Source organism: Vidua chalybeata, chromosome 10 (assembly GCF_026979565.1).
Source record: "Vidua chalybeata isolate OUT-0048 chromosome 10, bVidCha1 merged haplotype, whole genome shotgun sequence".
Lineage (NCBI taxonomy): Eukaryota > Metazoa > Chordata > Aves > Passeriformes > Viduidae > Vidua > Vidua chalybeata.
The window spans coordinates 11,949,071-11,965,525 of record NC_071539.1 but is presented as its reverse complement, the minus strand read 5'-3'; the positions used below and the strand labels follow the sequence as shown (position 1 = coordinate 11,965,525).

The following is a 16,455-nucleotide window of genomic DNA, read 5'->3' as shown; positions in this document are numbered from 1 at the left end:
CTGATGTCCCTCATAGCTCCCCTCTCCAACACTCCCTTCTGTCCTTCATCTGCAGTGTGGAACAAGGACTCACGGCCATTCATCATCCGGCACCATCCAGCTGCTTCCAAAGTCATTGAAGTCGGGTACAACCACCCCATCGGGTCGCATGAAGTCATCCTGCTGGCTCCCGGTGTAGGTCCCACACAGCCCACAGAGTTTGCCCTTGTACTTCTCAGACACCTTCACTAGGAGCTCATGGTCCCCATTGAACTGCAGCTGCAGGCCCAGCTTGGTAGAAACCCGCACGTAGGAGCCGCTCAGGGAAATGGTCACACCGGGGGCAGGAGAAGCAGGCAGGGAGACCAGGGCACCGTTGATCTGGAGAAGGGGAACAGAGGGAGACAGAAGCGGTAAGAGGTGCCCTCCACTGAGGGGTCACTGTTCCTCACCGGGGTAGTGCCAGTGCCAGTGAGCCAGAAGCACTGCTGGCATGAGAAACCTTGCCCAGGCCAACGAGGGCAGCAGCAACTGTACCAATGGCACACTGAAAGCTCAGGAAAGTCACCAAGAATCTGTGTCTGCATGAGCAGACACAGTATATGGCCCCACTCAGAGCTCTGCCATGCTGTTCTGTGAGCATGCAGCAGGCTCAGGGAATGGCAAGCTCTCCCTGGGGACAGAGGGGTATTTTAAGAGTGTCCGGTGTGTCTGTTGTTCCCAGGCACAAAAACGAGAGGCTTACGTAGACTGCCTTGTGCTCGCGCAGTGCAATGTGGAGGCCTTCGAGGGACAGTGCCACGGAGTTCAGAGCTGTCCAGCTCTGGCTGCCACGATGTTTGTTGCGGGTGGTGACACTGAACCCAACGGAGGAGTTGTCACAGCCCGTCACCACTGTGTAGTTGCAGGAGCCCTGGAAGTGGTGGAGCTTCCCATCAAAGGTGCTGTAATGTGGGTCACCGTAGATGTGGCAGACGGCAGTGCTGGCTGGGTAACAGCCCCTCTGGCCATCCTGGATCTTGCAGACCTCGTCCTCGCCACAGGACAAGGCAGAGCAAACCATCTGGCCTTTGGCTTCACACCGGCACCGGCGAGTGCAGTTCTCATTCACGGAGGATTCGCCTTCCTGCAGGCAGGGAAACACCAAACCTCAGGGTATGAGGCAGGAAAGTACAGGCAGAGGAGTGGCCTGGCAGGGGTCGGCAAACCAGGGCAGGGTTTTCACTCACAGTGTAGTAGTTGCCCTCAAAGAGGCAGCCGCAGTTGGCCTCGGGCACACAGGTGTCTCCACTCAGGAGGAAGCCAGAGCTACATGCACAGCCCTCCACACAAGGCTTGGAGCAGTTCTGTGGGGCTTGTTGGTCAACACAGGTGGCAGGACAGCCGGTCATGCAGGGGTCATAGTAGCTGTTGGGAGGACACTGCAGGGCTGCAATGGGAAGGGGCAAATTAGGACCAGCAAGACTTCAACCATGGACAGCCTTGTGGGAAGGGAAAGACCTAAGACACATTTTGGCCAGAGGTTCAGAGCAGAGGGTGCGGCCCATTTCCCTTTCTGGCAATGGCAAGGCAGGTACTCACGGCAGAAGGTAGCATTCCTCCAGGGAAGAAGAGTCACGCCAGCTGCCTGGCACGCGTCAGCATAGGCCTCCAGAGCAGCACACAGGAACTCCTGGCCACCATTCAGGGCACACAGGTCATACAAGCAGGTGTCAAAGTAGTCCTGGGGGTTGATCACGCCGTGGCACTTCTCAAAAGAGCTAGGCCTGGTGGTCAGGATGCCACAGAACTGGTCGGAGCGGTAGAGCTTCTCATCTTCTGCACTGCAGGGTGGGGAGGGGACGGGGACACCGCAGGAGGGGTCACTGTCTGGGACCTGCCAGCTCTCCCCCAGCGCATTGGAGTCTGCGGCTTGCTGCCCGTCGGGCATCATGTATTCGTCGTCTCTGCGGTTGTTGAAGTTGCCACACATGCCACAGGTCAGGTTGAAGTAGGTGGTGGGCACCTTCACCTCCACCGAGTGGTCAGCGTCGTAGGACACTCTGAGGTTGAAGTCTGTCTCCAGGACGATGTAGCGACCACTCTTGCTCACCGTGATGGCCCCTCCCGCTGCACTCACCGGCAACGTCTGGCGCACGTTGTTCACCTACGGCACACACAGCACAGTGGGCCCCGGGCCTGGCCCCGGCCTCCCTGGCTGCTCCTGCCCAGGGAAAGCAGCTGCCAGCCCAGGCACGGCAAACAGCTGCCTGGGACGTCCTCACACCCCAACACCCCTGGGGCTCGCAGAGCTGTGTGCTGAGTTCTGCACTGGGCTCAACATGGCTCATGTTCTTCCCCATTTGACTCTTCCTCCTCCAGCCCCTCCCAAACGGGAGGAAAAAGCAACCTCCTGCCTCCAGGTGAACCCACCCATTCCTGGGACTTTTAACATGCCTGGCCCTGCCAGCAGCAGGCAGCCCTGCCTTGCAGCCGCACCCGACTCGAGCCAGCCCCACTGCCTACCAGCACGTGGCTCTTCTGCTGCTTGAGGATGGCAACGCGCTCTCCATACACCTCAACCACCACTTCGCGCACGTAGGACACTTGGGTGTTGCCACGGTGCTCGTTCTTGGCCTCCACGTTGAAGTAGGGCAGGGAGGTGGTGTTGGAGCACACTTTGGCCAGGGTGTAGGTGCAGTTGCCCATGAAGTCGTGCGTCACCTTGTCAAAGGTTTTGTAGTGGGGGTCCCCGTGCACGTGGCAGATGCCGTAGGAGTGTTCAAGGCACACAGGTTTCCCGTTCTGCACCCCGCAGTACTGGCCCGCGGGGCAGGAGGCATTGAAGCACTGCACTTTGCTTCCCCGTGCGGGACACGTGCACTTGGAGGAGCAGGTGTCGTCCGTCCAGAACTCTGAGCCCACGGGGTAGTGCTGCCCGTTGTGCCAGCAGCCGCACTGCTGGCTGGGCACGCAGCGGTCGTTGTAGAGCAGGTACCCGCTGTCACACACACAGCCCTCCACGCACGGCAGGCTGCAGGTAACAGGAGCCATTGGGTCAACACAGGTGGCAGGGCAGGCTGCAGCACAGGGCTCGTAGTGACTGTTGGCCGGACAAGTGATCGCTGCCAAGACAGGTGACCCAGCAAATTACTTGTAGAACAAGTAATTTTCTGCTGAATATCCCGTTTGAATAAGTAACTAGCTCTGTTTTCTCTACGGTCTCTTTGGCTCTACTTGTATTCTCTCTCCGACCCAATCAAAATGAAACAGAAAATGCTGCCTCTAATACTGATCTCTACTTATATATCCCGACAGCCCATAGGGAGAATAGTTCCTATTCCCCAGCTCACTCTTCCAATCCTGTCCTGTGTTTTCCTGGGAGTACCGGCCCCAGGTACCATGTCTGGACTTACGGCAGAAGGTTGAGTTCCTCCACGCAGGTATCTGGACACCGAGTGACTGGCAGGCATCTGCATAGGACTGCAAGCTCTTGCACAGGGTCTCACGGTCCAGCCCCAGCTCACACAGGTCATAGAAGCAGGTGTCAAAGTAGCTGCTGGGGCTCAGCACAGCATGGCACTTCTGAAACGGGCCACTGGTGTCAGTGAGGAGCCCACAGAAGTGGCTGCTGCTGATGAGTTGCTGGTCGGTCTCATTGCAGGCTGGGGTGGGCAGAGGTCTAGCTGAGCAGCTGTGGAAAGACAGGCAGAAGGGCCCCTGGGTCATTTGTGGACTTCTTCTGGTGCCTCCTCCTCCTTCCCTTGCCCAGTGTGTCCCCAGGACTACTGGGGCCATACCCACCTGCTGTTGTTGGACACTTCCCAACTGTTGCCCAGGCTGGTGGAGTCTGGCTCCATTGCCCCTTCTGGGTTCTGGAAGTCATCTGCTGCTATCCCGTTGTAGTTCCCACACATGCCACAAACCTTCTGCCCAAAGGTGCTTGGAAGCGTCACCTCCACCCGATGCTTCCCATCAAACTTGACTCTCAAGCCAAAGTCTGTCATGACCATGGTGTAGAACCCGCTGGACAAGACCTGCACGCCCGCGGATGGGCTGCAAGGCAGGATCTCTTCCACTCCATTGACCTGGAAGGACAGGAACCCAGACAGGATTGGAGCAGCCCATTTGGCACAGTTCTCTCCGCTCACGGTGCCCCACAGCATCTCCCCCTCAAGCTCACCGTCACCACTCCACCCTGTCCCAGCCTTATCCGCTGGTCAGCCACATCGACATCCACGTATCGGACATAGGACACACGGGTGTTGCCTCCCCTGTGCTCGTTGGCCGCTTCCACGTTGAAGTAGGGCAGGGAGCTGTTGCTCTCACACAGCTTGGAGAGGGTGTAGGTGCAGGTGCCCATGAAATGGTGTAACTGCTTGTCAAATGTGTGGTAGTGAGGGTCTCCTTCCACCACACAGGTGCCTGACAGTGGAAAGACCAGAGGAAACTTTCAGTTGAGCACCCCCTCCTGCCTCTTCTCCCTAGCTCACGTTGCTCAAACAGTGTCTAGTGCATGACTGGTCTATTGACTTTAAGGACAAACAGCGTTATTATAGATCTATATCACGATAGTATTAATTTTTATAGACATACAGATCAAAGCTACTCAAATGTCCTATTGCTAGAAGCACAGCTGTCCCACACAAACCCTTAGAAACAGAAGAGGATTCAATGCATGTCTTAGTATTGAGGGAGACTGAAATAAATCAGATAACAGCCCTTAAACGTAAATGCACCATGTTCTCTGTAGGGGTTTTGAAGAGGACTGAGGACTCTACAAATAATACCTGAGGTCATCTCAGGTGTTGTTGGTGGTGTTGTTGGTCTTGGTGTTGCCTGTGTTGTAACGTTAGGCAGTGGAGTAGGGGGTGTAGTAGGAAGTGGACCTATGGAGACACAGAGGAATAAGTGGGCCTCTGTTGTAAGCAGCTAATCTAGCCTTCCTGTAAAAGCTGACACACAGACCCGAGAGACCCAGGGCAGGGATGGCTCTGTTATATCTCTGCAAAAATGCTACCACCTGCAGCAGAGCTGGGAGATAGGAGGAGACACACCACCCTTCAGTACCCACACTACATCCCATGTCATGGGCCTTGGAGGAAGCAAAATGAAAAGTTTCAACAAGCAGCACCAGAAGGGGACGGGAGGTGGCAGTACTTGAGCTGGGTGTGGGTCTGGTTGGTGAGGTGGTGAGTATAGGCTGCATTGTGGTACCTGGCATAGCTCTCATGGGTGTTGGTGTCAAAGGACCTAGCACAGGAGGGAGTTAGAAGAGATGTGCAGCAACAGGGGAGTTTTGTTGCAGGCACCTCGTCCACTCATCAGAAACAGCCAAAAAGCATGATCAGAAAGGCTCAGGATGCCCAGGACAGAGACAGAACAGTGACTCCACATCAAAAACTCTTCCACCAGCATAGATGGAACGAAGGAAGAGACAGACATGCCCCATGGTGATGGACATGCAGGAAACAAAACAAACACTTTTAAGGAGCAGTAGGAGTCAGGGATGAAACATGGCAGTACCTGAGCTCGGAGCGGGGCTTGTTGGTGAGGTGGTGACTACAGGCTGTGTTGTGGTACCTGGCAAGGGGACCGTGGGTGTTGGTGTCGATGGACCTAGCAAAAGAGAGAGTTAGAGGAGATGTGCACCAACAGGGGAGTTTGTTGCAGACAGCTGGTTCCCTCACCCTTCTGAAGTACCCAACACCATGACCAGACATAGCCAGGACAGGGATTGAAGAGCGTCATCTCAGGCAGAGCTGTCCCACTCCATGGCTCAGCCACCAGCTTAGCTGGGTCACAACAGCAGATAAGGCACTTTGTACCTGTGGTCAATGTCTTGTGCGTGGGCCTTGTAACATGTGAACTAAAACAGTGACTGCAGGCAATGCCAGTGCCCCAACCTCCCAGAGGAGAGGAGACTCGAGCACAAGGTGCATCAGTGCCCAAAGACAACCTGTGCTCCTGCCTCTAGCCCAGCCTGCCACCTCAGTCAGTGACATGTCTCAAGCTGTCCTTCCCTAAGCCAAGCCTTGTACCTGCACAGGATCCCCTCTCAAAGGAGACATCATCAGAAGTGGAGGAAGATAATGGAGATTTGATCCCAAATGGGGATGTTGCACAATTCCCAATACATCTCCACAGCATTGCAAACAAAGTGCAGGACAGGGATTCCACCTGTCTGGAAGAGTCTCTTCATGCAAGGGTTGGCCCACCAGAGTGGCTAGTTATGTGATAAATGGGTAAATCTCTGCCCCACGTACTGCCCCCAGAACTGCCCCATTCCTTGTCTCTGAGATTCAAGGAAATCAAAGGTGGTCAACAGAAGGCTTACCACAGACAGTGCCAGCACTCCAGTCTCCCAGAGCAATGCCTGCCTCAGCACAGGCTGCAGCATAGGCCCCCAGGTCATTGCAGAGCTGCTCCATGCTGCCGCCCGTGGCACACTGGTCATAGACACAGCTCTCAAAGTATGTCTTGGGTGGCAGAACTGCATGGCACGGCTGGAACGGGCCACTGAGGTTTGTCAGGATTGAACACTGCTGCTTAGCTACCTGCTCTTCAGCAGGGGAGCAGGATGCAGGTGGGCTGATGGCTGGGTCACACCTACAAAGCAGACAAACAGCCCTGAGTTCCCTGCAGCCTGCTGACAGCAGCCACTGCAATTCCTGACCTCCTCCCCAGCCATAACCTCAGCTTCTGCAGTCCAGATCCCTCACTAGGACAGGCACCCATGGCTGTCACTTGAAAGGGTGGAACACATGGCCCACAGGCACCACTGTCCTGCCTGGTCTCAGGTGGGCAGAAACAACCGACTGAGGCAGTTGTGATGCAAGCAGCGTAGGAAAAGCATCCTGCCCAGGCTCAGCCCACTCTCCCAGGGCTCCGGAACCCACCTCTTCTCCCTCGCCCCATGCTTGCCATCACCATGCCTCCCTCCTGATGTCCCTCATAGCTCCCCTCTCCAACACTCCCTTCTGTCCTTCATCTGCAGTGTGGAACAAGGACTCACGGCCATTCATCATCCGGCACCATCCAGCTGCTTCCAAAGTCATTGAAGTCGGGTACAACCACCCCATCGGGTCGCATGAAGTCATCCTGCTGGCTCCCGGTGTAGGTCCCACACAGCCCACAGAGTTTGCCCTTGTACTTCTCAGACACCTTCACTAGGAGCTCATGGTCCCCATTGAACTGCAGCTGCAGGCCCAGCTTGGTAGAAACCCGCACGTAGGAGCCGCTCAGGGAAATGGTCACACCGGGGGCAGGAGAAGCAGGCAGGGAGACCAGGGCACCGTTGATCTGGAGAAGGGGAACAGAGGGAGACAGAAGCGGTAAGAGGTGCCCTCCACTGAGGGGTCACTGTTCCTCACCGGGGTAGTGCCAGTGCCAGTGAGCCAGAAGCACTGCTGGCATGAGAAACCTTGCCCAGGCCAACGAGGGCAGCAGCAACTGTACCAATGGCACACTGAAAGCTCAGGAAAGTCACCAAGAATCTGTGTCTGCATGAGCAGACACAGTATATGGCCCCACTCAGAGCTCTGCCATGCTGTTCTGTGAGCATGCAGCAGGCTCAGGGAATGGCAAGCTCTCCCTGGGGACAGAGGGGTATTTTAAGAGTGTCCGGTGTGTCTGTTGTTCCCAGGCACAAAAACGAGAGGCTTACGTAGACTGCCTTGTGCTCGCGCAGTGCAATGTGGAGGCCTTCGAGGGACAGTGCCACGGAGTTCAGAGCTGTCCAGCTCTGGCTGCCACGATGTTTGTTGCGGGTGGTGACACTGAACCCAACGGAGGAGTTGTCACAGCCCGTCACCACTGTGTAGTTGCAGGAGCCCTGGAAGTGGTGGAGCTTCCCATCAAAGGTGCTGTAATGTGGGTCACCGTAGATGTGGCAGACGGCAGTGCTGGCTGGGTAACAGCCCCTCTGGCCATCCTGGATCTTGCAGACCTCGTCCTCGCCACAGGACAAGGCAGAGCAAACCATCTGGCCTTTGGCTTCACACCGGCACCGGCGAGTGCAGTTCTCATTCACGGAGGATTCGCCTTCCTGCAGGCAGGGAAACACCAAACCTCAGGGTATGAGGCAGGAAAGTACAGGCAGAGGAGTGGCCTGGCAGGGGTCGGCAAACCAGGGCAGGGTTTTCACTCACAGTGTAGTAGTTGCCCTCAAAGAGGCAGCCGCAGTTGGCCTCGGGCACACAGGTGTCTCCACTCAGGAGGAAGCCAGAGCTACATGCACAGCCCTCCACACAAGGCTTGGAGCAGTTCTGTGGGGCTTGTTGGTCAACACAGGTGGCAGGACAGCCGGTCATGCAGGGGTCATAGTAGCTGTTGGGAGGACACTGCAGGGCTGCAATGGGAAGGGGCAAATTAGGACCAGCAAGACTTCAACCATGGACAGCCTTGTGGGAAGGGAAAGACCTAAGACACATTTTGGCCAGAGGTTCAGAGCAGAGGGTGCGGCCCATTTCCCTTTCTGGCAATGGCAAGGCAGGTACTCACGGCAGAAGGTAGCATTCCTCCAGGGAAGAAGAGTCACGCCAGCTGCCTGGCACGCGTCAGCATAGGCCTCCAGAGCAGCACACAGGAACTCCTGGCCACCATTCAGGGCACACAGGTCATACAAGCAGGTGTCAAAGTAGTCCTGGGGGTTGATCACGCCGTGGCACTTCTCAAAAGAGCTAGGCCTGGTGGTCAGGATGCCACAGAACTGGTCGGAGCGGTAGAGCTTCTCATCTTCTGCACTGCAGGGTGGGGAGGGGACGGGGACACCGCAGGAGGGGTCACTGTCTGGGACCTGCCAGCTCTCCCCCAGCGCATTGGAGTCTGCGGCTTGCTGCCCGTCGGGCATCATGTATTCGTCGTCTCTGCGGTTGTTGAAGTTGCCACACATGCCACAGGTCAGGTTGAAGTAGGTGGTGGGCACCTTCACCTCCACCGAGTGGTCAGCGTCGTAGGACACTCTGAGGTTGAAGTCTGTCTCCAGGACGATGTAGCGACCACTCTTGCTCACCGTGATGGCCCCTCCCGCTGCACTCACCGGCAACGTCTGGCGCACGTTGTTCACCTACGGCACACACAGCACAGTGGGCCCCGGGCCTGGCCCCGGCCTCCCTGGCTGCTCCTGCCCAGGGAAAGCAGCTGCCAGCCCAGGCACGGCAAACAGCTGCCTGGGACGTCCTCACACCCCAACACCCCTGGGGCTCGCAGAGCTGTGTGCTGAGTTCTGCACTGGGCTCAACATGGCTCATGTTCTTCCCCATTTGACTCTTCCTCCTCCAGCCCCTCCCAAACGGGAGGAAAAAGCAACCTCCTGCCTCCAGGTGAACCCACCCATTCCTGGGACTTTTAACATGCCTGGCCCTGCCAGCAGCAGGCAGCCCTGCCTTGCAGCCGCACCCGACTCGAGCCAGCCCCACTGCCTACCAGCACGTGGCTCTTCTGCTGCTTGAGGATGGCAACGCGCTCTCCATACACCTCAACCACCACTTCGCGCACGTAGGACACTTGGGTGTTGCCACGGTGCTCGTTCTTGGCCTCCACGTTGAAGTAGGGCAGGGAGGTGGTGTTGGAGCACACTTTGGCCAGGGTGTAGGTGCAGTTGCCCATGAAGTCGTGCGTCACCTTGTCAAAGGTTTTGTAGTGGGGGTCCCCGTGCACGTGGCAGATGCCGTAGGAGTGTTCAAGGCACACAGGTTTCCCGTTCTGCACCCCGCAGTACTGGCCCGCGGGGCAGGAGGCATTGAAGCACTGCACTTTGCTTCCCCGTGCGGGACACGTGCACTTGGAGGAGCAGGTGTCGTCCGTCCAGAACTCTGAGCCCACGGGGTAGTGCTGCCCGTTGTGCCAGCAGCCGCACTGCTGGCTGGGCACGCAGCGGTCGTTGTAGAGCAGGTACCCGCTGTCACACACACAGCCCTCCACGCACGGCAGGCTGCAGGTAACAGGAGCCATTGGGTCAACACAGGTGGCAGGGCAGGCTGCAGCACAGGGCTCGTAGTGACTGTTGGCCGGACAAGTGATCGCTGCCAAGACAGGTGACCCAGCAAATTACTTGTAGAACAAGTAATTTTCTGCTGAATATCCCGTTTGAATAAGTAACTAGCTCTGTTTTCTCTACGGTCTCTTTGGCTCTACTTGTATTCTCTCTCCGACCCAATCAAAATGAAACAGAAAATGCTGCCTCTAATACTGATATCTACTTATATATCCCGACAGCCCATAGGGAGAATAGTTCCTATTCCCCAGCTCACTCTTCCAATCCTGTCCTGTGTTTTCCTGGGAGTACCGGCCCCAGGTACCATGTCTGGACTTACGGCAGAAGGTTGAGTTCCTCCACGCAGGTATCTGGACACCGAGTGACTGGCAGGCATCTGCATAGGACTGCAAGCTCTTGCACAGGGTCTCACGGTCCAGCCCCAGCTCACACAGGTCATAGAAGCAGGTGTCAAAGTAGCTGCTGGGGCTCAGCACAGCATGGCACTTCTGAAACGGGCCACTGGTGTCAGTGAGGAGCCCACAGAAGTGGCTGCTGCTGATGAGTTGCTGGTCGGTCTCATTGCAGGCTGGGGTGGGCAGAGGTCTAGCTGAGCAGCTGTGGAAAGACAGGCAGAAGGGCCCCTGGGTCATTTGTGGACTTCTTCTGGTGCCTCCTCCTCCTTCCCTTGCCCAGTGTGTCCCCAGGACTACTGGGGCCATACCCACCTGCTGTTGTTGGACACTTCCCAACTGTTGCCCAGGCTGGTGGAGTCTGGCTCCATTGCCCCTTCTGGGTTCTGGAAGTCATCTGCTGCTATCCCGTTGTAGTTCCCACACATGCCACAAACCTTCTGCCCAAAGGTGCTTGGAAGCGTCACCTCCACCCGATGCTTCCCATCAAACTTGACTCTCAAGCCAAAGTCTGTCATGACCATGGTGTAGAACCCGCTGGACAAGACCTGCACGCCCGCGGATGGGCTGCAAGGCAGGATCTCTTCCACTCCATTGACCTGGAAGGACAGGAACCCAGACAGGATTGGAGCAGCCCATTTGGCACAGTTCTCTCCGCTCACGGTGCCCCACAGCATCTCCCCCTCAAGCTCACCGTCACCACTCCACCCTGTCCCAGCCTTATCCGCTGGTCAGCCACATCGACATCCACGTATCGGACATAGGACACACGGGTGTTGCCTCCCCTGTGCTCGTTGGCCGCTTCCACGTTGAAGTAGGGCAGGGAGCTGTTGCTCTCACACAGCTTGGAGAGGGTGTAGGTGCAGGTGCCCATGAAATGGTGTAACTGCTTGTCAAATGTGTGGTAGTGAGGGTCTCCTTCCACCACACAGGTGCCTGACAGTGGAAAGACCAGAGGAAACTTTCAGTTGAGCACCCCCTCCTGCCTCTTCTCCCTAGCTCACGTTGCTCAAACAGTGTCTAGTGCATGACTGGTCTATTGACTTTAAGGACAAACAGCGTTATTATAGATCTATATCACGATAGTATTAATTTTTATAGACATACAGTTCAAAGCTACTCAAATGTCCTATTGCTAGAAGCACAGCTGTCCCACACAAACCCTTAGAAACAGAAGAGGATTCAATGCATGTCTTAGTATTGAGGGAGACTGAAATAAATCAGATAACAGCCCTTAAACGTAAATGCACCATGTTCTCTGTAGGGGTTTTGAAGAGGACTGAGGACTCTACAAATAATACCTGAGGTCATCTCAGGTGTTGTTGGTGGTGTTGTTGGTCTTGGTGTTGCCTGTGTTGTAACGTTAGGCAGTGGAGTAGGGGGTGTAGTAGGAAGTGGACCTATGGAGACACAGAGGAATAAGTGGGCCTCTGTTGTAAGCAGCTAATCTAGCCTTCCTGTAAAAGCTGACACACAGACCCGAGAGACCCAGGGCAGGGATGGCTCTGTTATATCTCTGCAAAAATGCTACCACCTGCAGCAGAGCTGGGAGATAGGAGGAGACACACCACCCTTCAGTACCCACACTACATCCCATGTCATGGGCCTTGGAGGAAGCAAAATGAAAAGTTTCAACAGGCAGCACCAGAAGGGGACGGGAGGTGGCAGTACTTGAGCTGGGTGTGGGTCTGGTTGGTGAGGTGGTGAGTATAGGCTGCATTGTGGTACCTGGCATAGCTCTCATGGGTGTTGGTGTCAAAGGACCTAGCACAGGAGGGAGTTAGAAGAGATGTGCAGCAACAGGGGAGTTTTGTTGCAGGCACCTCGTCCACTCATCAGAAACAGCCAAAAAGCATGATCAGAAAGGCTCAGGATGCCCAGGACAGAGACAGAACAGTGACTCCACATCAAAAACTCTTCCACCAGCATAGATGGAACGAAGGAAGAGACAGACATGCCCCATGGTGATGGACATGCAGGAAACAAAACAAACACTTTTAAGGAGCAGTAGGAGTCAGGGATGAAACATGGCAGTACCTGAGCTCGGAGCGGGGCTTGTTGGTGAGGTGGTGACTACAGGCTGTGTTGTGGTACCTGGCAAGGGGACCGTGGGTGTTGGTGTCGATGGACCTAGCAAAAGAGAGAGTTAGAGGAGATGTGCACCAACAGGGGAGTTTGTTGCAGACAGCTGGTTCCCTCACCCTTCTGAAGTACCCAACACCATGACCAGGCATAGCCAGGACAGGGATTGAAGAGCGTCATCTCAGGCAGAGCTGTCCCACTCCATGGCTCAGCCACCAGCTTAGCTGGGTCACAACAGCAGATAAGGCACTTTGTACCTGTGGTCAATGTCTTGTGCGTGGGCCTTGTAACATGTGAACTAAAACAGTGACTGCAGGCAATGCCAGTGCCCCAACCTCCCAGAGGAGAGGAGACTCGAGCACAAGGTGCATCAGTGCCCAAAGACAACCTGTGCTCCTGCCTCTAGCCCAGCCTGCCACCTCAGTCAGTGACATGTCTCAAGCTGTCCTTCCCTAAGCCAAGCCTTGTACCTGCACAGGATCCCTTCGCAACGGAGACATCATCCAATGCTATGTTGCTCCGTGCATCTTCACCCCATTCTCCCTCCAGCAAAATCTAAGGGAAGGAATGGTTCCCAGCATTAACTCCAGCTGCTTTTGTGAAGAGCCGTTAGAAAGCATGGTTCCTCTGAGGTTACAGTGAGAGCCTGTGGCCTTACCTGCATGTTTCCTGTGGTGTGCACTGTGACCTCTCCCAAGTGCCACCTGTCTCCATGGTTCCCAACTTCTTTCCAGACCACCACTTGCTCATTATCCTTCTGCACGGACACCCGCAGGACCATTGTTTGAGCACCATACATGTGGTACCAGAAGCGGAAGCAGAGTGTTCCTTCCCAGCTGCATACTGGACTGATCAGGTGAGCCTCAAAACCAGGGAGAGTATCATCTCTCCCTTGCAGGAAGATGTAGTAGCCATCTGAAACAAAGCACGAGCCACATTGTCACAGATGCCTCAGAGCTACCCAAAGCAGTCAAGGACAACCCAAGCACAGTCCTGGCAGCACCCCAGGACTGCAGTTTCAGGCAGGCAAAAGGAGGGGAGAGCAAACACAGTTCCTTCACAAGCTACATCCCTCCCCAGGCCCAAGTGCCTCCATGATTGTGCTCTCAGGGCCATGGCAGATGTATGCTTTGGACTGGGACATGGCAACACCTCTATAGTATTGTCACAGTCCTCACATAGCTCTGCAGATTTGGGGAACCCTCATCTTTGCCTTCTGGAAAAGCCAGGATCTTGTAACAGAGTCACAGACTCATTTGTCTTCCTCAGAGACCAACAGGTCATCAAGCTGTACATTCTCCCCTGCATGGTAGGCCCTCGCCTGCTCCGGTGGTAGCACAAACTGATTTCCAGGGCTGGAAATCCTCAAATCCTCCCAAAGGAATCCTCTGGCCCTCAGGGACATTGGACAAAGTGCTCTGGAGGAAGGCCAGCAAAGATGTGGTCTCTGTTCGCTGTTAGCAATTTGTTGCCATCTTCGTGGGGACACCCCTCTGCCTGTGTCCTGACTGCTGTTCTTACCTCCAGTTGTGTGGTCAGAGGATGGGCCAGTATTTGGCGTGGGCGTTGGGCCTTTGTTCCTTATCCAGTCAATGCTGCTGTAATCTTCCTGGACCCAGCCACAGAAGTCCTTGTCAAATGTGCAGGCAACATTGCAGTCTGCTGGTGGAGCTGAACATGGTGCAGAAAGGAAAGCAGAGGTTGTAGAGTGAGAGTGGAGCCACCTTTTCCCCATCTCCAGCAGGGCTCAGCTACATCCATGGCATGCCCGTGGACAAGCAAGGGTGGCCAGCCAAGGGGGAAGAGCATAGCACAGCCACTAAAAAACTCAGATGGGAGACAACAGTACCTGTGCTCGTCCCAGGTGACGGTGATGTTGTTGTATGTGGAGGCGGCTTTGTAGTGCTTGGCAAGGGGGGCGAGGTTGGGGGAGCTGGTGAATGAAACAGAGTGAAACAGAAGTGGAGGAGGTATGTTTGAAAATGGAGATTTGATCCCAAATGGGGATGTTGCACAATTCCCAATACATCTCCACAGCATTGCAAACAAAGTGCAGGACAGGGATTCCACCTGTCTGGAAGAGTCTCTTCATGCAAGGGTTGGCCCACCAGAGTGGCTAGTTATGTGATAAATGGGTAAATCTCTGCCCCACGTACTGCCCCCAGAACTGCCCCATTCCTTGTCTCTGAGATTCAAGGAAATCAAAGGTGGTCAACAGAAGGCTTACCACAGACAGTGCCAGCACTCCAGTCTCCCAGAGCAATGCCTGCCTCAGCACAGGCTGCAGCATAGGCCCCCAGGTCATTGCAGAGCTGCTCCGTGCTGCCGCCCGTGGCACACTGGTCATAGACACAGCTCTCAAAGTATGTCTTGGGTGGCAGAACTGCATGGCACGGCTGGAACGGGCCACTGAGGTTTGTCAGGATTGAACACTGCTGCTTAGCTACCTGCTCTTCAGCAGGGGAGCAGGATGCAGGTGGGCTGATGGCTGGGTCACACCTACAAAGCAGACAAACAGCCCTGAGTTCCCTGCAGCCTGCTGACAGCAGCCACTGCAATTCCTGACCTCCTCCCCAGCCATAACCTCAGCTTCTGCAGTCCAGATCCCTCACTAGGACAGGCACCCATGGCTGTCACTTGAAAGGGTGGAACACATGGCCCACAGGCACCACTGTCCTGCCTGGTCTCAGGTGGGCAGAAACAACCGACTGAGGCAGTTGTGATGCAAGCAGCGTAGGAAAAGCATCCTGCCCAGGCTCAGCCCACTCTCCCAGGGCTCTGGAACCCGCCTCTTCTCCCTCACCCCATGCTTGCCATCACCATGCCTCCCTCCTGATGTCCCTCATAGCTCCCCTCTCCAACACTCCCTTCTGTCCTTCATCTGCAGTGTGGAACAAGGACTCACGGCCACTCATCATCCGGCACCATCCAGCTGCTTCCAAAGTCATTGAAGTCGGGTACAACCACCCCATCGGGTCGCATGAAGTCATCCTGCTGGCTCCCGGTGTAGGTCCCACACAGCCCACAGAGTTTGCCCTTGTACTTCTCAGACACCTTCACTAGGAGCTCATGGTCCCCATTGAACTGCAGCTGCAGGCCCAGCTTGGTAGAAACCCGCACGTAGGAGCCGCTCAGGGAAATGGTCACACCGGGGGCAGGAGAAGCAGGCAGGGAGACCAGGGCACCGTTGATCTGGAGAAGGGGAACAGAGGGAGACAGAAGCGGTAAGAGGTGCCCTCCACTGAGGGGTCACTGTTCCTCACCGGGGTAGTGCCAGTGCCAGTGAGCCAGAAGCACTGCTGGCATGAGAAACCTTGCCCAGGCCAACGAGGGCAGCAGCAACTGTACCAATGGCACACTGAAAGCTCAGGAAAGTCACCAAGAATCTGTGTCTGCATGAGCAGACACAGTATATGGCCCCACTCAGAGCTCTGCCATGCTGTTCTGTGAGCATGCAGCAGGCTCAGGGAATGGCAAGCTCTCCCTGGGGACAGAGGGGTATTTTAAGAGTGTCCGGTGTGTCTGTTGTTCCCAGGCACAAAAACGAGAGGCTTACGTAGACTGCCTTGTGCTCGCGCAGTGCAATGTGGAGGCCTTCGAGGGACAGTGCCACGGAGTTCAGAGCTGTCCAGCTCTGGCTGCCACGATGTTTGTTGCGGGTGGTGACACTGAACCCAACGGAGGAGTTGTCACAGCCCGTCACCACTGTGTAGTTGCAGGAGCCCTGGAAGTGGTGGAGCTTCCCATCAAAGGTGCTGTAATGTGGGTCACCGTAGATGTGGCAGACGGCAGTGCTGGCTGGGTAACAGCCCCTCTGGCCATCCTGGATCTTGCAGACCTCGTCCTCGCCACAGGACAAGGCAGAGCAAACCATCTGGCCTTTGGCTTCACACCGGCACCGGCGAGTGCAGTTCTCATTCACGGAGGATTCGCCTTCCTGCAGGCAGGGAAACACCAAACCTCAGGGTATGAGGCAGGAAAGTACAGGCAGAGGAGTGGCCTGGCAGGGGTCGGCAAACCAGGGCA

At 55.7% G+C, this 16,455-nt stretch overlaps 1 protein-coding gene across 1 annotated transcript in view; it reads right to left on the bottom strand.

Moving 5' to 3' along the window:
• FCGBP (Fc gamma binding protein) overlaps positions 1-16,455 on the bottom strand; it is a 53,063-nt gene that overhangs the window by 28,843 nt on the left and 7,765 nt on the right. Inside the window, exons 8-36 of the mRNA XM_053951905.1 lie at positions 15,986-16,366; positions 15,335-15,621; positions 14,657-14,928; positions 13,951-14,100; positions 13,134-13,344; positions 12,385-12,477; positions 11,993-12,111; positions 11,649-11,747; positions 11,042-11,283; positions 10,663-10,946; positions 10,275-10,552; positions 9,385-9,983; positions 8,461-9,025; positions 8,109-8,308; positions 7,625-8,005; positions 6,974-7,260; positions 6,296-6,567; positions 5,675-5,753; positions 5,485-5,577; positions 5,093-5,211; positions 4,749-4,847; positions 4,142-4,383; positions 3,763-4,046; positions 3,375-3,652; positions 2,485-3,083; positions 1,561-2,125; positions 1,209-1,408; positions 725-1,105; positions 74-360 (exon numbers count right to left, since the gene is read on the bottom strand). Coding sequence (XP_053807880.1) covers positions 74-360; positions 725-1,105; positions 1,209-1,408; positions 1,561-2,125; positions 2,485-3,083; positions 3,375-3,652; positions 3,763-4,046; positions 4,142-4,383; positions 4,749-4,847; positions 5,093-5,211; positions 5,485-5,577; positions 5,675-5,753; positions 6,296-6,567; positions 6,974-7,260; positions 7,625-8,005; positions 8,109-8,308; positions 8,461-9,025; positions 9,385-9,983; positions 10,275-10,552; positions 10,663-10,946; positions 11,042-11,283; positions 11,649-11,747; positions 11,993-12,111; positions 12,385-12,477; positions 13,134-13,344; positions 13,951-14,100; positions 14,657-14,928; positions 15,335-15,621; positions 15,986-16,366 — 7,946 coding nt within the window. The remainder of the gene's footprint in view (positions 1-73; positions 361-724; positions 1,106-1,208; positions 1,409-1,560; positions 2,126-2,484; positions 3,084-3,374; positions 3,653-3,762; positions 4,047-4,141; positions 4,384-4,748; positions 4,848-5,092; positions 5,212-5,484; positions 5,578-5,674; positions 5,754-6,295; positions 6,568-6,973; positions 7,261-7,624; positions 8,006-8,108; positions 8,309-8,460; positions 9,026-9,384; positions 9,984-10,274; positions 10,553-10,662; positions 10,947-11,041; positions 11,284-11,648; positions 11,748-11,992; positions 12,112-12,384; positions 12,478-13,133; positions 13,345-13,950; positions 14,101-14,656; positions 14,929-15,334; positions 15,622-15,985; positions 16,367-16,455) is intronic.